The following is a 21,686-nucleotide window of genomic DNA, read 5'->3' as shown; positions in this document are numbered from 1 at the left end:
AAATATTCTAATAAGAGGAAAAAAATTAATCCAACAAGGTCACAAGATATAAAGAAAGGAAAAATAACTTGCCAAAAGTTATTACTGCCTAAAAATAGGTAAGGTCCTCAAAGTTGTATGTATAATAAAATAATGAAATGGTTCAATTTTACATGGAAGAGAAACAAACATTAGCAAAAAAGATTATGGGAGCTAAGGAGGATTATGCTAAACTGAATATATGTATTGTCTTTTGAAAGAAGTAAACAGCTGAAGAATAAAGACTTGGAAGTGGCGCTGTGGCTCAAGTGGTAGGGCACTAGCCTTGAGCTGAAGAGCTGAAGGACAGTGCCCAAGCCCAGAGTTCATGCCCCACAACCAACCAAAAAAATAAAATAAAATAAATACTTATACTTCAGCCAAGTGCAAAATGGACAAGAGATACAAAAATGAAAATAAGAAATCAAAATAGAAAAAAACTACAATTTTGTCATTAATTATATAAAAATCTGTAAACACAAACTTGGGACACAAAAGAATGAACAAAAAGGGAGAAAAATCCCTGCTATTGGGAAGTGAAAACATAGTTTTAAAATTCTTTGGGAGAAAAAGATAATTTCTAATGTCATTTAAATATATTTTATAGCGAAGGAAAGGTTGGCATTTAAAATTCTCGGGCTAATTTAAAGGAACACTCGGAATTTTTTAACTATCATCAAGTAGTGAGGTTAAGCATAAGAAGTAAACAGTGAGTCTCACAAAGTACTATAATACTGTAATCCCTCTGTACATGACCTTGACAATAAAATTAAAATTAAAAAAGGAAAATTTAAAGAAGATATAATAAGACTTGGGAAAATGCCAATGAAATGAAAAAAAATTGAATGAAGATAAAACAGTCTTTTAGAAGTTGATTTGGTGAATCTGTGGCAAGATTTGTAGTGGAAATGAAAAATAGAAATAAAACTATAGAAATGATGTAGCAAAGAAATAATAATATAATGTTATGAATAGCTGTATCATTTGCAAATGTACACAAAATAGATACATTTCTTAAAGTGATAAATCAGTAGCTGGGCTAGGTGCATACTTGTAATTCCAGCTACTCCTAAGGAGGTACAGGCAGGAGGATTGAGAGTTCCAGCTGTCCCAGTAAAAAGGCAGCCTATTTCAGAAGTTAAATGTAAATAAAATAAAGGAGGCATGACTCACGTGGTGGAGAGCTTGTATGGCATGTACAAAGCCCTGGGCTCAATCCCCAGTACCACAAAAATAAAAGGAACGATACAAATAAAGAAAGGGAGGGAAGGAAAGAAAGAGGAGGAGGAGGAGGAGGAGGAGGAGGAGGAGGAGGAGGAGGAGGAGGAGGAGGAGGAGGAGTAGGAGGGGGGGGGGGGGGAGGAGGAGGAGGAGGAGGAGGAGGAGGAGGAGGAGGAGGAGGAGGAGGAGGAGGAGGAGGAGGAGGAGGAGGAGGAGGAGGAGGAGGAGGAGGAGGAGGAGGAGGAGGAGGAGGAGGAGGAGGAGGAGGAGGAGGAGGAGGAGGAGGAAGAAAATAATGTTAGGAGGGAAGAATGGGAAGGAAAAAAGGAAGGAAGGAGGGAAGGAGAGAGGGAAAAGGAGAAAGAATAAAAGGGAAAAGGAAAGGAAGAAAGGAAGTATCACAAACATTTTAAAAATCAAGTGAGTCAATAAGTTTGAAGGTAATTAAATTAAAATAAAAGATTTCCTCGTGCTGGGGAGCCCAGATCCTGATACTGAAGAGTAGAAATCTCTGTCTTTTATATACATCCCTTAAAAGAGAATTATAAAATTAGTAGTTACAGAATCAGTAAGTATAATAATTACTATTTATTTTCTTTGAGACCAACAATGACTTAATTTCAAAGACAAGAGTGAAGAAATAAAGGTATTAGTGTTTTGTTTTGTTTTTTTTTTGGTCTGGTCATGGGGCCTGAACTCTGGGCCTGGGCGCTGTCCCTCAGCTCTTCAGCTCAAGGCTAGTGCTCTACCACTTGAGCCACAGCACCACTTCCGGCTTTTTTCTTTTTGCTTATGTGGTGCTGAGGAATCGAACCTAGGGCCTCGAGCATGCAAGGCAAGCGCTCTACCACTGAGCCACCTTCCCATCCCAAGGTATTAGTTTTTGATTTTGCTCATAAGTATAAAATAGAAAAATTCCAAAAAATAGTTAAATGTCCAGAAAAATCTAGTTAGGTGCTGGTGGTGTGCTTGTAATCTTAGATACTCAGGAGGCCGAATATTGCAATTCAAGATCAGCCTATCTTGTATAAGACTCTATCTCCAAAACAACCTGAGAAAAGCATGGCCCAAGTGGTAGAGGACCAGGTGAGTAAGCAAGCTAAGAAAGCATAAGTTCTGATTCCTGTTCCAGCAGAAACAAAAAAACCTGACAATGAAAATTATATTATTGAACTACTGTGAGAAGTTCACATTAATACCTCAATTGAAAAACATTCAATAACTTACTTATAATTACAAAAAACCAAAGATAATAGGAATAAAGAGACTTTTCCTAATCATACTTAATGGGAAAAATGCATTAAATATCATACTTAGCAGAGCAATTTAAATATTCTCCTTAAAGTAAAAAAAAAAAGAAAAAGAAAAACACAATGGCTATTCTTGTTATTCAGTATTTTAAAAAAGAGCAAGAGATGTAAGGACCAGAAAGGAAAAAGTCACACCAATTTTATTCATGAGACCTGGTTATCTACCAACATCTACAGAAAACTTGGCTTCAATAGAGTTTAGCAAGGCTTTTAAATACAAGCTACAAAATCCAAAAGGTTTCCTAATCTACTGACTACCAGCCAAATTTCTCACTGCAGTTATGTAATAAAAAGTTCCCAGGGAAAAAGTCAGCAAAATTTATACAAAACTTACACAGAGAAAACATTTTAAACTTTTCTAAAAGATTTCAAAAGACTTGAACAAATTGGTAGTATACTTGTGGAAAATAAATTACATTAGAAATGATATCAATGCTCCCAAAGATCTCTAGAATAAAACCCATTAAATGCTTGTGAAAGAAATACAAGATACAAAAAAGTGGAAAGATATCTGACTTCCATGGACTGGAATAATCAGTATCATCAAAATGATGACCATATTCCCAAAGTGATAGACAGATTCAATGTATTTTCCATCAAACATGAGAACACAAGCTCTTTACACAACTAGAAGCAACTATCTTAAATTGGTATGAAACTGCAAAAAAAAAAAAAATTCTGAATAGTTACAACAATCTTTTTTTTGGGGGGGGGGTGGTTGGTCATAGGGCTTGAACTTGAACTCTGGGCCTTGGTGCTGTCCCTCAGCTCTTCAGCTCAAGGCTAGCACTCTACCACTTGAGCCACAGGGCCACTTTTGGTTTTCTGGTGGTTAATTGGAGATAAGAGTCTCATGGACTTTCCTGCCTGGGCTATCTTTGAACCACAGTCCTCAGATCTCAACTTCCTGAATATCTAAGATTACAGGTGTGAGCCACCAGCACACGGCTTCAAAGCCATCTTAAAGAAAAAGAACCAATCATCAGGAGACTTCACACAAAATATTTGTTCATTGTAGCACTATTCATAGTACCTTACAGGGAAATCGCCATATCCACTAACTGACCAATGGTAAATAAAATACAGTAAATACAATGCAATACTTTTCAGCTATAAAAGAGAATGAAATCTGTAATTTGAAGCAATATGGACAGAACTGGAGATCACTATGTTATGCAAAATAAGCAAAAAAAAAAGATGTGTATTGCATGCTCTCATTCATATATGGGCTGATTATAAAAGCAATATAGTGTATATTTCAAAAGGCTAACAGAAAGGATTTTGAGAAATTTCACTGTAAAATGTGATAAATGTTTGAAGTTGGGTTTAAATATTTTTTAATGTTTAGTTGAGTTTAAATATAGTGTAATACGGTTAGTTGGTTTTAAATATTGTGTAATATATGTATGTATCAAAACCTATTTTCACATATCAGCCAAAATAAATTTAATGTAAATTTCAAAAATTAAAGAATTAAGACAGTAAGATTAATATCACTTCATTTACATCCACTGCCTGATGGACTGGAAGTATATATTGAAATGAGTCCATGTTTTATTTATTTTTAAAAATGGTAATTGCTGTTATAAAATTTACACTTAATTTGGATGGTTGACTTAATGTGAAAAATACACAGAGGCAGAAAAAAATTACCCATGACTGTGTTCCAGACTCGTTCAAAGGGACCAACGCTGTTTCACTGGTGTTGTCTGACTTAGAAACATATTGACACACACATGAAGGGAACACAAAGCAAATACTCCCTCTGTTGGCAGTACATTGTAAGATCGTGACATGAAAAATAAATAATAATAATAATAAATAATAAGAGATCCAGATTCAACGTCTTAATCCAATTATGTCTCCAAATGCTGTGTGGCACTAAAAAAAAAAATCACAGAATTTCCATATTGTTTTTATTCTGTAGTAGCATAATAACTTACAATTAACCTCCTGGGTAAAACATATCCATTATACTCTCACATTTGTGCTTCTGATTTCTTGTTGCTCCATAAACTCCCTTTCTCTATACATAGACACAGATATAGATATATGTATATATAAATCACACATGACTAAGTACCTGTGTGCCAGATGCCAAGGACTCATTCAAAGGGACTGATGCTCTTTCACTAGTGATCTCTGACCTAAAGATAAGATAATGACCCACACATTAGATGAACACTATATATAATGTATTTATATAGTTATATATACATGTTTATGTGTATATTTACATAAACATATTCCATTGGGCATAAAAGACACTGTAAAATTGATATTTTCTAAATAGGTTTCTTCATCCTCCCTCTAAAGCTTGTTCTTCATCTATTTTTCCCTTTATATATAGAAGTTTTCTTTAATGCTTAAAAGCTTGCAATCATCAGGATAATTCTTTTTCCACTTTATTTTCCACATCAGACCCATCAATAAATCTTGTCTTGCTAAACATTGCTTTAGCCCTCCTTATCTACAGCAACATCACTCCTCAGCTTGCCTACTACAAGTCTCTTTAAAAGTTTCCTGCCTTCCATGCCTGGCATATAAGAAACCATGTCCACATTCCAGTGAGAGAGCTTTCAAAGTGAGTCAAGTTTTATACATTTCCATCAATTCCTCTTCCGAAGCATTGCTCTGGACATAGTGGTCTTTTTATTATTACCATTACTCCTGGAAAATACCAAGGTCAAGCTTGGAACTAAAGAATTTTTTTTTAATCTGGAATGCTCTTCACCAGGTATTTTATTCATATCCTTTTTTCTTACTCAGCAATCAGTTAAAACATCACTATCCCAGAGAGACCTCTCAATACAAACGAGCATCATAGTCTCTTCCAGTCAGATCATTTTATCTTATTTTACACACAGTAACCTATCACTGCCTAGAATTTTCTTGCTTCCTTCCATCTTTACCTTGTTCATTGCTCTTCACTAGGATACATATTCTAGGAAGGAAGGAATTCATGTTTTTACCCTATTTTTGCCTTCTACACTGTGATGGATCTATACTGCACATCAGAAAGTATTTGCTAAATATGAGTAGATATTTTATTACATTCATCCTAGAAAGTACTATCACTGTCACTTTGTATGGCAAGTCAGGAACATGTATCTCAAACTCCAGTCTCATCACTCAGTAGATAACTCCCACTCTCTTTGCTGTATCCTATAAAAGTCTCTGCTTAATAAAGAATCTTAAACTCAAATTATTGGAAGCTATGATTGACAGTTTACCTTTATAATAATTCTAAGAATCCTTTTATCTAAGATACACCTAGGATGATAGGAAGTACTAAGCACATGAAAAAGAGCTTTCTGTCTTTTTTTTTCCAACAGAATTTTACTAGATCCTTTGGAACTTTTAAAATATTTCAAGCTAGTTCCACTTCTCACATTCCCTACCATACACACACACACACACACACACACACACACACACACACACACACACACACACACATGCATGCACACACACATACACTTACCTTTTATTTCTTTGAACAATACAGAAAATGATGATGATGGTAATAATTGAAGAACATGAAATAACGAGTATAGTCACAACTTTCCAAAAAGAAGAACCTAAAAAAACACACACTCACACATTAGAAACATTTCTCTGCGATTTTGCTTTCTTGCTACATACTGTTCTGCCATAGTAGAATCTTTTTTTTTCCATCTTAGAATCTTTAATTTGTAATTCTTGGTTGGTTGTTGCTTCTTAGACATTAAAAGTTACTCTATAAGACAATGCACCATATTTTTTGTTTGTGTTTGAGATAAGGCCTTGTACAGGTATAGTCTAAGATGGCTGGGACCTTGCTACATAGCCCATGCAGTCTTGAAACTTAAGGTCTTCCAAGGAAATAACTAAGTGGAATATAATACAGTTTTTAGTGATGATATTATTCATGTGGACTTTTCAAATAGGCTCTAATATCAGAGAATGAATTTATGATAATAAGAATCTAAGACTAATGTCCCAAATAGCATCTGTGAGGATTATGGACATTAGCTAGGTGAATAGAGTTATTACATATAATTGGAAAAATGGAGTCCCTATGATTTGAGAGTCACAGTGGTAAAACTGGGATACATATTTTGACTCTGATTCTAGAATTGGGACTCTCATGAAAAATACACAATGAAAAATATTTGAGCTTTAACAACTTTAAAATAGCTATTTTGATAACAGTGTTTATCAATCTATTACAGATACCTCCTTCTGTACAGTCATCTAAGTACAATTCACATTTTAGGTTACATATCTTCATGATTAACCAGTAACTATCTTAGATGATCAAAACTATTTTTAGATATATTAGAAAAAATATACACACATTTGTTGGCTCTTAAGGAAATTTGCACTTGTATGAAATGCCTGAAGCATTTCCAGTTTTGCATTCTTGGATCTTGTCATGGTAGCTGTTTTCTTCCTGATTTTCCTAAATATAAATACTTCCATTTTTTACTTTTTTCCCCTTAATTTGCTGCTTTATGTTGTCCCTACCACTGAAGGAAAAGAGAAAAATCTTAATAATTTCTTCTTTTCTCAAATGTTGTTAGGAAAGTTTGTTTGTTTTAAAGAATTTGACTTTACTTGTGGCTGCCCAAATATCAATTTGTCCCAGTTTCATTCTTTTTCAGCGGGATATTACATAGCAATTTTAGACAGGCAGATGAGACTAAGTGTGAAACACTTGACACTGTAATGTGAACACATACCTGAAGTACACACACACACACACACACACACACACACACACAGGGCAAAAAGACTCTATATGAGGTTTCACCAGAATCAGGAAATAGTGTCCCCAGTACTTATCCTAAGACCTAAGTGGTAAGGATTTTTTTCCAAATTGATAAACTACTTCTTATTGACATTTATATCTTAATAAAGAAAAGAAATTAGCCATAAGCATCTAGTTAATAGCTAGATAGACGTTCTTGAGACGTTCTGTTGGCATAATCCAATTTTAGCAGCTGGGAAAAATTGCCAGGAAAAGGGAGCTGATTAGTGTCAATTTCAAAAAACAAACAGAATTAAAAAAATGATCTCTAATGTTTTTGGAGACTGCATCAAAATAATAGCAATGAAATGGGAGGTTTAAGTGTCAAACAATGAAAACACCCAAGCATAGTCTTTAGCAACAAGTGAGGAAGCAACAAGCTTACAAAAGGACCGAGCAATGAAGGCTCAGGATGAAAGAAAGCAGCTGCAGCTCTGTGGATGCAAAAACCAGAGCACTCCTGCAGAGCCTGCAGAGAACCCCGGAGCACAGTAAAACGGTAGTTACAGTAAAGAGGAATCATTGTAATAATGTATTGAACAAATACACTAAGAAATAGTATGAGAGTGAAGGTCAGCCGCTTTAATGAAGGCCTTTACACTCTGAGCATTAGTGTTCCCTGTCTAAAGGCTGCTTATTCACTACAAATAAATATCCAGCCCTCCCCAAATTACAGCCTTTAAGAAACATTCAGTAAAGACTGGAGGAAACTTGCAACCCAAGTACGAAGCCCCAGGAAAAAGAACATAAAGTGAAAATGGTGGAGAGAGGGATGCAAAGGAGATTAAAGAAACAGAATATAATTATCACCCTTCTGAATTATCCATCCCAGATATATTTGAGATTGAGAAACCTAAGCAACTCCATTTTACTTAAGACTCCATCTCAGTTCTGCGACTTAACTCGTGACCCACTTTAGCCCCAATGCCAGGAATTTATGACAGAAAGCCATGCACAAACAATTCTTGGAGCCATAGATGGCATTTGCTTAAGGCAGGTGTTTGCCCCCGAGTGACTTTGCCCCTGAGTGACCTAAGGCTAAGAATTTCAGTTAAAACCATATAATGTTCTGACCAACCGGTTCTTCAGAGCCCAGGGTGAGACATGCCATCATACTGTTGGTCCAGGTGTGACTCATAACCGTTTGTGGTCAAGCTATGGACCAAGGATATTTTTCTGTAAAGACCAACCAATCATACTTGCCCAGCTTAGCTTGCTTTAAATGTTAACCAATCATGTAATTTCTTATGTAAAAGTTGCTTAAAGTTGTTTGTTCAATACTATAAAAGCTGTGCTGATTCTATGCTCGGGGCCTCTTAGCGTCACCGACCGAGTGTGCGGAGGACCAAGCTCGAGCTTGCAATAAGCGACTCTTTGCTGTTTGCATTGATCGTGGTCTCTGGTGGTCTGTGAGGGAGCATCCGAAAACGGGGTACTTCAGAGATAATATTACTTCTTTCAAACAGAAAAAAATGAGGAAATTAAATAATTGCAAAAGCAATTAAGGACTTGATTGTTGAAAGAAGTTTCAAGAATGGTCAAAAACAATAAATACCCCAGAAATTCCAAGGACAATTGTATACTATTAATCATATAATATAATTGTGCAATGTAAAATTCTATGAGTATTGATCATATCTGAGAACATTATAAGATTGCCAGGTAAAGCCTGTGGTCTGTTACAACCACAAAAATGAATTCTCTAATTTTATAGCATTAATTTCAGGACTCTACCAATACGAGGTTTTAGTAGGCTTGTAAAGCCGAAAGTCAGTCATTTGTACTGACCTAGATGTGTTTTGCCTCATTTTGTGATAGTCAACATTTTGTGTTTTTCTTAGGTTATATCAGAGATTCTCACACCCCAGCTTTAAATCTGGTTGCCTTTTGCTATTGAATTGTATAAGATACACACACACACACACACAAATATCATGGATCTATTTTATATATTTATACATCCTAGCTGTACTTTTCTATAACATAGATAAATATATGTGTATTTTTCTATATATTGTAGATATCATTTTAAAATTTCTATGTAGATACTTTAATTCAGAAATTGAGGAGAGGTTCTAGGCTAGCATGAGTTGTGCTTAGTCTCATTCCATTTCTTTAGTAGCTGGACATGTATTGAAACTGTTGGGACTCCAAATTCAGATATGAGTCAACATTGCTGATAGCTAGGGAAATGTTTTCATTCTGAGTATAATATGAAATTTATGGGAATGTTTTATTCCTCTCATCGTTTCACCAAGTTTATAAAAACAAAACATGTAGATTATTTAAATGTATCTTTATAAAACTGAATAAGACAGATTTTAAAGCTAATTTACTTCATATTCAGACACCATCCCCACCACAGAAATTTCATAAAAGCAACTAAGTTGAAACTATCAAGATATGAAATTAGATGTTCTGAGGTTGATTACAAAAGAATTAAGGGTGTTTGCTTTCGAGTGTGAATAAAAAAAGCATTAGTACGCAAGGTCACTGTGTAAACAGGAAGAGAACATACTCTTTGATAATAGAGAATGATGAAAGCTGGTTGGATTGCTTTTGAATCCTCACTTAATCACATTATACAATGTATTAGGCCCTAAATCAAAAAGTTGTAATAAAGTTGAAAATAAAATATCCATCCTTTTCCAATTTGCATTGGGTGAAATTGAGAATCTGAAATGACCACTATAGGGGGACTTTGTTAATGTACTCAGAAAGTGAAAAATGGGAAAAACCCTCAAGTATAAGTATTTTTTAGGAGGGCCTTAACGATGTTCAAATGCCTTTCCTTTACTAATGTTAGGTTTAACCTATGTTACCTAATTTTATAGGCACCATTTTTTAATTACCAGCAATGCAGTAGAATTCAACCAAATGTTGTAACAGATGCAAGCATTACATGTTCTTCTTGTGCTGTCCTGCGAATTAAACATATTGAGAATACCACATGCAATGACTGGTAACTAGGCTGTTGGTTAGTGCTCATAAGAGATAAGCTAATGAAGCAGAGACATGGAAAATCTTTTTTCCCCCCTGTCCTGTGGTTTGAACTCTGGGCATGGGTGCTATCCCTGAGCCTTTTTGTGCTCAAGGCTAGCACTCTACCACTTGAGCCATAGCTCTACTTCTGGCTTTTTCTGAGTAGTTAATTGGAGAGAAGAGTTTCATGGACTTTCTTGCATGGGGTTGGCTTCAAACCATGATCCTCAGATCTTGGCCTCCTAAGTAGCTAGGATTACAGGTATAAGCCACTGCCACCCAACTGAAAATCTTGAAACCACAATTGAATCACAAGTAATCATAAGTTAAGAAAAAAACATTTTCTATTGAAAGTGAAATATGACATGGAAAAACAGAAAAGAACACCATTTTCTGTGATATGGTAGTATGATATTATCATTAGAGGAAGCAGGATTCACTCATAATAACAAAGGTCCAGATCGTGCTCTGTAGTATTTACCCACACATAAAGGGATTCTGAGAATGAAGTAACATTCTGTAATGGGATGGCATTTCTTTTTTCTTTTTTTTTTTTTTTGTCCTCCGTATTTTTTGGGGGAGGGGGGGTCCAGTCGTGGGGCCTAAACTTTGGGCCTGAGCACTGTCCCTCAGCTCTTTAGCTCAAGGCTAGTGCTCTACCACTTAAGCCTCAGCGCCACTTCCGACTTTTTTCTTTTTTGCTTATGTGATGCTGAAGAATTGAACCCAGGGCCTCAAGCATGCAAGGCAAGCGCTCTATCACTGAGCCACCTTCCCAGCCCGAGATGGCATTTCTTAACCTTTCCTCAGAAGCAGGGAATGGACACTACTTGGCAGGTAAACCAGAAACTCTATGTCATTTCTTCAGAGACTACTTAAGACTGTAGCTGAAAAAGGATGCCTTGCACTTTTGAAAAAAGGGCTTCAAGTCTCATTCATTACTGAATGTGGTGACAGGGACTTGTATAGACAGCAAGGTGACAGAAATTCAGTTGCTAGAGAGGAAAAGAAGATGATCTGTAAGCAATTGGGTAATAAAGGAAACTTCAAAATGGTCAAATTGGTTTTGAGCCAACCTTTGCACAGAGGAAATTAAGAAAATCTAGACAAAATGCTTTAAAAAATCTTTTTGAAATATCAAAAGGTTCCCAAATGATTAAGAGTTAATAGGTCTAGATTTGGTAAAAGAAGAAAGCCAACAGAGATAAATCTGACATTTAGAAACACTTTTCACCCAATATAAGTAGCTTATTAAGGTGAAAGTCAGAGGTGAGATGCTTTAAAGCTGAGCAGAAATGTCAGCAATCAAATTGGGCTAAAGTAATAAAAATCAAAGCCTAAGTCAGGCGCCAGTGGCTCATGCCTGTAATCCTAGCTACTTAGGAGGCTGAGATCTGAGGATCATGGTTCAAAGCCAGCCTGGGCAGGAAAGTCTGTTAGACTCTTATCTCCAACCACTAGAAAACCGGCAGTAGCGCTGTGGCTCAAGTGGTAGAGCGCTAGCCTTGAGCTGAAGAGTGCAGGGACAGCGCCCAAGCCCAGAGTTCATGCCCCACAACCGACAAAAAAAAGAAAAGAAAAAGAAACATGATTGCAGAGGAAAAATATTTGATTGGGCGAAACTTACCAAAAAGGTAAAACTAAATGAATATTTATATAAATAACAGCAACAACACATTTCAAATTTAAATATATGTAATGATGTAACGTGCAGAAAAACAATAGCAAAAAAATGTAGGAGCTAATATAAGTTTGTTTTATGTTGTTGAGAAGTGATAAAAAGATTAGGTTTTAAGAAGTTAGCATATATTCTTTTTTTTTTCTTTTCTCACCTTTCTTTCTTTCTTCCTTCCTTCCTTCCTTCCTTCCTTTCTTTCTTTCTTTCTTCCTTTCTTTCTTTCTTTCTTCCTTCCTTCCTTCCTTCCTTCCTTCCTTCCTTTCTTTCTTTCTTTCTTTCTTTTGTTGGTCGTGGGGCCTGAACTCTGGGCCTGGGTACTGTCCCTCAGCTCTTCAGCTCAAAACTAGTGCTCTACCACTCGAGCTACAGCAACACTTCCAGCTATTTCTGCTTATATGGTGCTAAGGAATCAAACCCAGGGCCTCATGCATGTAAGGCAAGCACTCTACGACTGAGCCGCCTTCCCAGCCCCAGGCATATATTCTTAAAATATCCGAGATACCACTAAATGAAGGGGAGGAGTATGTACAATTCACAAACTAATGGAGAAAATAAAATAAAAAGAAATAATTAAAACTAAGACATCAAGAAAAAAGAAAGGGTCAGGCGAGGTAAAAGATAATGAACAGTGATGTGGTAGACGAAAGCCTATCAGTATTTACAGTAAATATTTAGAGATGAAATGCCCTAGTTTACAAAAATTACTATGTGGAATATAAAAACAATTATTTGTGTACTCTCCATTGATCTCTATTTTTAGCTTTATACTCTCAGAAAAAAACATACCCTATTTAATTCTGCTTGCAAAACAAAATTTTGGTTGACAGAACGTGGAAAGAAGGAAGACAAGAATATGCGCACAGTTAAGAGAGACGCTGTAGCACATGAAACAAGAAGGGTGGTTAATTAGGGCACTGGAGGCTCAAGCTGTAATCCTAACTGTTCAGAAGGCTGAGAGCTGAGAAGCAAACGCCAAAGTTAACCCAGGCAGGCAAGTCCATGAGACTTTTTATTTCCAGTTAAATAGCAAAAAGCTAGAAGTACAAGTATGGCTTAAGTGGTAGAGTGCTATTCTTGAGGAGAAAAGCCAAGGGTGAACATGAGACCAAGAGTTCAAGTCCCAGTACCAGCATAAATAAATAAATAAACAAACAAACAAACCAGCAGGATTAGTGATGGGAGTAAGCAGCTGAAAACTAAACTAAAGAAAAGCAAAGGGATAAAAATTGAGGGTAGAGTACATGAGCCCAATTTTTTTTTTTAGTGATTGTGGCAGTCTGCTAGAATACTATCAAACCCATCGATTTAACACCTGCTGTATAAGAACATTCTAATGCTGCCTCAGTTTTAATTAAACATGTGTATTAGGCTGATTCACAATTTCTAAAATAGCTGATTTTAGACATACATTTCTGGTAGGGAATTTTAAAAAAAGATACTTATTTCCCCTTATTGAATGATCACAGCCACTTACATTCTTGCTTTTCTTGCAGGGAAATAATTCTCTCCTTGTTCCCAAGAGGGTGATTCATGAGCACAATCAGGTGCTGGATTCCCAAGGACCTTGCCTTCTCCAAAGAGATGATGAACATTTTGGTGATGGTTACCGTACCATTCTGGTTCTGAGCCAAGTGTTCTTTTGATGAGTTACTTAGGACTTGTGAGGGGAAAAGAGAAATTTGAGGAGCAGGCTTTCCCACTGCTGAATAGATAAAGCTAAGAAAACCTTCAGAGTCAGGATGGAATTCTACTTCAGGAGTTAACTCTGATATAGCTGAGGTAAGATGAAAAAGAGAGAGAGAGAGAGAGAGAATTAAACATAAAAGCATATAATATCAAATTCCTATGCTGGTTAAGATTTATTGTTCCCTAATTTATGTATAAAGCCAAAGTCCTAAAAACATAACCCCTTCAGATACATTGCCCACCATTTGATAAAACCTGTTTGTTTAGTCACTAACAGAGGATCAAATAGTTTCTCTACTTTTTCTACATCTTACCTGATGTCTTAACTTCTTAAAATTACATCATATAGCCCCCAATTATGTAAACTGACAGCAACATAATAAGAAACACTTTGTCATTATCCCTTGTTCTTTAGAAGACTCTTTAGTTGAAGAGTGGAAATCTTAATTCCCTTTGAGTCTCTGTCTTGCCTCTTTGTGCTTCTCCATAGACTTTGACTCTGTTCCTGTCTTTTCTCAAATCTCCTGTGACAAAATCCTGATTCTTTTCAATAGCATTGTCTACTGGATGGCAGTTATATAAGTGTAATGTAAAGAAGTTTAATGAGAGGTTGGAGATGTGGCTCAATTAATAGAGCACTGGCCAATGGGCATCTATGTCAGGTACTAAATTTGAGTTCCAGTCTCAAACAAAAAAAAGGCAATTAAATGAGAGAGGAGAGAAAGTCATGACTGTATGGAAGTAGGCAAGTCACATAACTAATATTGGCCTCTATTTTTTTCTTCTTTATAATAATGGACTTGACATGGTAGATTTTTATCAGTCTTTCATTCTCTGATATTCTCTTTGAACATGAATCTTAAAACACGCCTTGATTTCTCCCCCAATAATCTGACTATATAGAAAATATTTATATACTTAAGATACGAAGGCAGGTGTTTCCTCCATGGCTTCCATATGGAAATACGTTAAGCAGACATTTGTAGCAGGCTTCATCATCAAAGGTCACTTTCTGGATAGTCATGAAGGAGGAATTGGGTTCGATGATCTTACACTGCAGCCTGTTGACATAAGGTGGAAGAATCTTTTCTCCAAATGTATTGCTGTAAGTACCAATGTTTTTTGGCGATGAGTCTTGGATCTTCTGCCACGTAATTTGCACAACATCTGCTGGAGTTGTCCAATTGCAGAAAATAGTAACATTTTCTCCCCAAATTGCAGTCTCATTATTCTTATGCTTTATTGAATGCAAAAGATCTGAAAGCAAACTCCAGTATTAATATAGATATTGAACATGGTGTGATGCCAGGCTTTGAACTCAGGACCCCTCACTTCCCATGCTTGCATGCTACTATTTAAGCCACACATACAATCTAGCTTTTGCTGGTCATTTTAGAGATGGAGTTTTGCACTCCATCTCTAAAATGTTTGTTCTGCTGAAGCTGGCTTCAAGCCATAATCCTTCAGATCTTGGCCTCAGGAGTAGCTAGGATTTATAGGCATGAGTGCTGATGCAGTTTCTCCATTTCATAGCACTTATCTCTTTGCCTGATAATCATCATTCAGTAGGAAATGAACTGTGCATCTGTGCTTGTTATCCAAGAAAAGACTCAGAATTTTAGGCCATCCTGAGATTCATAGGAACATTGGCTATTGCCTTGCCACGAACTAAACTAATTCTAGATAAGTTTGGGTTAAATATCTCTAATTGAATCATTTTTAAATAACTAGAGCACAATAGAGTGACCATTTATTAAATCTTTAATATATTTCAGTTTATGTTGATAGACAAACCCATAAAGAAATGATGAGCAGATTTGACAACACAATTAAAAATATGTTGGTAACTAAGAAGATCCTCAAAACTACTTAAACTCAAAATTAAAAGGCAGCTGTACTCCTTAAATATGTCCCCAAGAAATACCTCAAAACAAAACAGAACCACTTTTCCTAAGATTTCATTTGCGTCTAGCTGGTTATGGCTTCTAGTTTGAACAACTGGTACAAACCTTGGGAGCAAAAGTGACTTTCCTATTCTTATATTTCTTCCATTGTCTCTGGAATTGTCATTGTTTCAAATATAATAACATCTAAGTACTTGTTAACTACATGATTAGAAAGTCCCACATGAGTGACACACAGAGTCAAGCATACTGTCCCGCTTACTGCCCCCCCTCCCCTTTTAAAGTAACTAGCCTTGAGCCTAGCATTTGTTTGTCACAGACTTCCAGCCACATGCATATGAGAGAAAAAATGAAGACTTACCTGATTGTTGTACACAGATTGGAAGCATCAGCAGGTGGGAAATGAAACACAATATAAAGCCCATGGAATTATTTGTGGACAATAATCTTCACGAACAGGTAAAATACTCTGCTTTCTTGCTCAACAGTACTGCAACTGAAAATATATCTAACCTTTGCACTTCTTGCCAAATCTGTTATCAGATGGCAGTTGGTAACATAATACTATTGTAGATATCCTGAAAATTGAAAGGGGAAGAAAAAGATTAATACTCAAAATGAAACTGTACAAGTTATTGATGCTAATAAAAATGAGGAAAAGGGACTTGGAATGTGGCTTAGTGGTAGAGTACTTACCTAGCATGCATGAAATCCTGGGTTCGATTTCTCAGTACCATATAAACAGAAAAAACTGAAAGTGGCTCTGTGGCTCAAGTCGTAGAGTGCTAGCCTTGAGCAAAAGAAGCTCAGGGCAGTGCCCAGGCCCAGAGTTCAAGCCCCAGGACTGGCCAAAAAAAAAAAAAAGGAAAAAAAAAGAAAAATTTTATCTTGCAACATTTTTCAACTTTCTTGTTGTACAGGTTCCAATTATTTTCAAAAACTTAAATACACACACACACACACACACACACACACACACACACACACACACGGTCCTTATATGTCTAGCTGAATGAATTACAGAGAAACAATCTGAATTTTTATTTCATTAAAACATTGTATGCCACTTTTAAAATCTTTTCTTAGTCTTTTTGATTAATCATTCTACAAAATGGGTTTTCAACTTTGTAGGGATAATTTCCTTCAGCAGTGCCTGCTGTTTTATGGCTACTACTGAACTTTGTACAAATTTGTACTACTGAAAGCTTCCCTGATACACAAAGGGAAAACTTAATGGCTATTCCTAAGTATTTTTTTTCTCTTTTTAAATTCTCTCACTTCCTCAATCTTTTACTTCTCTGTTCTTTGCTTTCCCGGGATCAAATCAGCTTCACAGTGTGAATGAAATATGGAAGATATTTCACACACTAAACAATATTTCAAAAACATTTCAGAAGTATTACACAATTTCTCCCAAGATGTTTTGTTGAGTAGGAATATAAAAAAAATGTGTATGTGGAAATGCCACTCATAATTACAATTAAAATATACTTTATTATGTTTAGATAAAAGAAATGATTATTTTTTCTAAAAGTTCCATCACATATAACTCAGAGTGAAAACCCACTTTTCCTATTAGTTTTTATTGATTGATTTCACACAAAGTCTCACTATATGGTGTAGGCTGGCCAAGAACTAGTAATCTTTCTACCTCTGCCTCCCTACTGCTGGGATCCCAGGTGTGAACCACCACATTCAGCCTTCATTGTTTTATTTGCCCAGAATGGTCATTTCTACCCCAACTAGCAACCAAAATTTTAACGTTTCAAAATCTCTACTATCTTATCCGGGAAACTCTTTCCAACTAGAATTATGAGAAAAGTGTCCACTGGCTCCTACCCAGAAATCCACTCTTGCAAAGTGAACATAAGTAATGCTGCAATACAGTTTACAGTTTCTTTTTGTTTAAAAACAAAACAAAACAACAACAACAAAAAGACTGGGAGTTTTAAATGTCTCAAGGTTTTCATCAGCCAATCAAGTCTAGTGTTATAAGTCTGGAGCCAATGGGTGTAGGGTAGGGGTGGGGCTTGGGGAAATAACTGTCAGTGAAGTCGCAGTTGATCTTTGGCTGTTCAAGGAGAGAAACAGCTAGTGTCCACTTCTCCCTTTCATCCCTTTCTGAGGATGAATGGTGAGTCTTCCACTTTCTCTTTTGCCTTTTCCCATTGTTACTTTGTCTCTGATCTTCCACTCCCAAGGGAAAAAATGATCTCAATATTTCAGTCATAGATTCAACCATTCCTTTTTGAAATTTCCATCCTTTTTCTGGAAGGGTTGAAACTTTAAGAGAGTCCTTAAGAACTTATTAAAGACTTATTAAGGACTCTCCTAAAGATAAACTAGTCTCTTAGTTAGAATTTCTGTCCTTCAGCTGCTGACTCTCCTCCATTATGCTTATTATTTCAGTTCTTTCAAAGTGATTCGCTGGCAATGATGTGCTTGAAGGACGCCTTTGCATTGATGAAAACAAAGCTCCAGAGGCAAGCTCCCGGGTGTGAATCTTCATAGCCGGTGGAGCTGATCCTGATCTAGAGGAAAGGTCTTGGGAAGGTAATAGACCACTTCTCTCCAGTCAGTATGACATCACTGAGGCCACGACAAAACCTTGTTTGAATTTTGTAGCTTGTACCCAGCGTCCTCTCCAGGATACTTTTGTCATGGTAATTCCTGAAAAATAAGACTCAGACTTGAGTTTCTGAAGGCTGATTGGCTGGCTTGTTAAGGATGATCAATGCAACTATTAATTATCTCCTCCGCACACAAAGGAATTTGGAACGTTAGCTATTTTAGTGATAAATTAAATCAGAGAATATAATGTAGTGTGCCATTATTTTTCCCCCTTGGGAATTTAGGCTAATAAACATACTAAAGCTATCAAAAGTCAATTTAGACGGAAGACAAGCCTTAATGGCACTTACGATCTGGCTACACTCATTACTTCTTTATCTATATGTTGAAAAATATTAAACCACAGTCATATTAGCATGCTAATTTAAAAATGAAAGGTTTTTTTCCCCTTGGGTAAAGATTATTTAGGATATCTTAGAATAGCTGCAGTGGCTCACAACTGTAATCCTAGTTGCCCAGAAAATAAATCGGGGGCTCAAGATTCTAGAACAACCAAGACAAAAAGTTAGTGAAAACCCATCTCAACAAATAGTTTGGGAATCTGATGCATGCCTGTAAACACACCTAGATGGAAGATATAGGTAGGAATACTGCAATTGAAGTCAGCCCAGACAAAAATGCAAAGACTTGCCCAGTTTTGGTGGCTCATGCCTGTAATCCTGGCTACTCAGAAGGCTGAAATCAGAAGATCTTGATTCAAAGCCAGCCTTGATAGAAATGTCAAAGATACTCCATCTCCAACTAAAATAGTAAAAAGACATTTATACAAATGTCTTCAATCCTTAAGTTCACAGGAACTAATGCAAAATACTTCTTCTTCCTTTATCACTACTTGAGTTACGTTAGTTTATTCCATGATTAAAATTCATTATGTATGTGGTGCTGAGGATCAAACCATGCCTAAAACTCTTACAATCCTCATAACACTATCAAATCCCATGACTCTCAGTATTATAAAGAATGCAGTAGGTTAAAGTCCTCTAACAGTTTAACTTTCTGAGTAGAACAAACAATGCTGAGATTGTGATCTTATGTCAGCCTTACACTATTTGAGTATCTGAAAGCATTTGATGTGACATTAATGAGTACTAACAATTATTGAACCCTTTATTTTAAGTAAATGGTTTTTCATTAAAAAAAAAAAAAAAAAAACAGATTGGAGACATGGCTCAAAATAGTAGAGCATTAATCAAGTGAACAAGTCCAAAAGAAGTAAGAGACAGAGGGAGGAAGGAAAAAAGAAAAAGAAAGAAAATCATTGATATCAGCAAGACCTATTATTTTCTGCCTAGATAAAATAACAATAGAGATGAAAATATTCTTCCTCCATTCAACTTTCCACCTTGAACAGCACCATCATGTTCTTCTAGGCTCAGATAACAAAGGCAAATGTCCCCATTGTCTGTCCTGAGTTCAGTAATCTGAGTAAGCTTGTGGTCTCAGTGGAGGATGAATGGTTAGATGAGGAGAATCTTTCTCTCAGATAGTTGTGTATGCAGGTTGATAAGTGAGTGGCATTGTTAAGTGTCCAGAAGGTGTTGCTGACAAATATCTCTTCTCCGGGATTCTGCCTTTTCCATTTCATTTAAATTGAAAGCATCATTGAAGGGAGAGGTCCTTATTTTTTTTCTTGACAGAACTGGGCTTTGAGATCAGGGAAATATGCTTGTCTTGAGTCAGGCCTTCATCATATATAATGTATATATATATATATATGCATATATATATATATACACACACACATATATATATACACATGTATGTATGTATGTATGTATATGTATATATATGGTGGTAATTGCATTTAAACTCAGATGTCATTCTACTCAAGTCCCCAGCTCTTTATTTTCAGACCATGAAATAACACAAAAATACAAAAAAAAGATATTCATTATCTGACTTATGTAACTATAACCCCTCTGTACATCACCTTTATAATAACAAAAAATAAATAAAAGTACATGTTTTTCTGTTTTAGAGAGTCATCAGAAGATCACGAAGAAGGCAAACCTTGTGCTCCTTTGATTTCTCTGAGCTTTGCAGTGACATCAATTCAGATTCAGATAAACTACAATGAGCAGCAAAATGAATAACAGTGTTAACTCTACACAGTACCTTAAAAAAACTATTGATAGCCCATGGGCGAATTTTCTCAGGAGTATGTCTTTAAATACTCCACAGAACCTCCCAGAAATCATTTTAATAGTTTCTTTGATCTGTACTGTTGGAGGTAAGTGTCTCTCTTCTCTGGATTGGTACATCTCATAATGTACCCTATAAAACAATGCAAAGTGGTCATGGAAAATTAGACTTTTGTCACTCAGTTCCTACCTTTAGCTCGATTATTTTTAGTGAACTGAATACAATTATTACCTGCCCTTCACCTCTGTTGGGATCAGTGTAGTCATACCTGATTAAGTCAGCATTAGATTTCAGCAACAGGCACAAATAAAGCAAAAAGGAAGAAAATGAATGGCTGGAGTTGGGCATCCAGTGGGTTCTATCTAAATGATAAGTTAACATCTGCCTTTTCTGAGGAGAAAATTACACTATAGAAATAAAGATAGTGCTTTGTTAGTGTGTTTCTTTGGCCCAGTTAGGGATTCTATGACAAAGAAGTAGAACAATAAAATAAAACGAAACAAATGGTACAATATTACTCATAGAGCTTTTTTTTAAGCTGAACTTTGGTAACAGTGATATATAAGATGAAACAAAGTTAATATTAATTTGATTTTCTAATAGTGGTAATAGTTACCTGGTAATTAGGTTTTATCTATTGGTAAATTATATCCAGTTCTTCATTGCACGTCAGCTATGGGGTTTCATTCAAGTTTACTTATTAATCTTTTATTGCAGCATTTTGAATGAATCTCTGATTTATAAGTGGGTGCTAAAATAAAGCATTCAATCGTTAGAGTCACATCAGATAAAAGTTCTATAAAAGTGATGATGTTTTGCCTTTTAGTAACAACCTCCTGTTTTTGCAGCATTCGTGAACATGTATTTGAAGGACTTTCCAATTCCTCTTCCTGTAATATTATTTTTAATTGGATACAGTTTTGAAATCCTAAGTTTTGCATCTTTCCAGGTGTGTATAATAAACGAGTGGTTTTTGTTCCCCTTACATCTAAGAATTGCACACATGCAACTATGGCTTAAGAAAATGCTTATCCACTCACTGCTGCGTCATTAAATGGATGCTTGCGGTGTAGACAAAGAAGGCTCAAAAAGGTGAGATCCACCTAACCAACAGTCAGAACAGAGTCTCAGCCTTAAAGCGCACCAGCAGCTCCAAATGAGCGTGTGTGCAGTTACTCAGTATAGGTTGTGTCACCAGATCAGTGATGCTTCTAGAAGCAGGCCTACAAATGAGAGGGAGCCTCTGCCAGGCCTTTGGGAACTGAGTTCATGATGTTGCTGCAAAAGCTCTTTAAGGATCCATTCAGGTAGAGATCAAGAAA

At 36.1% G+C, this 21,686-nt stretch overlaps 2 protein-coding genes across 2 annotated transcripts in view; one reads left to right on the top strand and one right to left on the bottom strand.

Annotated features, from left to right (window-relative positions):
* Positions 1–4,388: 4,388 nt before the first annotated feature.
* Positions 4,389–16,088, bottom strand: LOC122105574 (OX-2 membrane glycoprotein-like). Its single transcript, XM_042676864.1, has 6 exons — positions 15,953–16,088; positions 14,606–14,944; positions 13,476–13,775; positions 6,049–6,130; positions 4,633–4,696; positions 4,389–4,430 (listed from the first exon to the last, which is right to left on the bottom strand). Exons 1-6 carry the CDS (start codon positions 16,014–16,016, stop codon positions 4,389–4,391), a joined length of 891 nt encoding a protein of 296 aa, XP_042532798.1. The 5' UTR covers positions 16,017–16,088.
* Positions 16,089–20,379: 4,291 nt separating this feature from the next.
* Positions 20,380–21,686, top strand: part of Slc9c1 (solute carrier family 9 member C1) — a 62,236-nt gene continuing 60,929 nt past the window's right edge. Inside the window, exons 1-2 of the mRNA XM_042676960.1 lie at positions 20,380–20,452; positions 21,213–21,313. Of these exons, the coding sequence (XP_042532894.1) occupies positions 20,383–20,452; positions 21,213–21,313 (171 nt within the window). The 5' untranslated portion in view covers positions 20,380–20,382. The remainder of the gene's footprint in view (positions 20,453–21,212; positions 21,314–21,686) is intronic.

The sequence above is a fragment of the Dipodomys spectabilis genome, unplaced genomic scaffold (assembly GCF_019054845.1).
Source record: "Dipodomys spectabilis isolate Male_0828 unplaced genomic scaffold, ASM1905484v1 ptg000032l, whole genome shotgun sequence".
NCBI classification, from domain to species: domain Eukaryota; kingdom Metazoa; phylum Chordata; class Mammalia; order Rodentia; family Heteromyidae; genus Dipodomys; species Dipodomys spectabilis.
This window is presented reverse-complemented; position numbering and strand designations above follow the sequence as displayed.

Coding starts and splice junctions, on each gene's coding strand:
- LOC122105574 (XM_042676864.1), bottom strand. CDS start 16,016: ATGGGCTTTATATTGTGTTTCATTTCCCACCTGCTGATGCTTCCAATC. Junction 6,131..13,475: donor CCTGCAAGAAAAGCAAGAAT/GTAAGTGGCTGT, acceptor GTGTTTTTTTAG/GTTCTTCTTTTTGGAAAGTT. Junction 4,697..6,048: donor ATCATCATTTTCTGTATTGT/TCAAAGAAATAA, acceptor TCTTATCTTTAG/GTCAGAGATCACTAGTGAAA.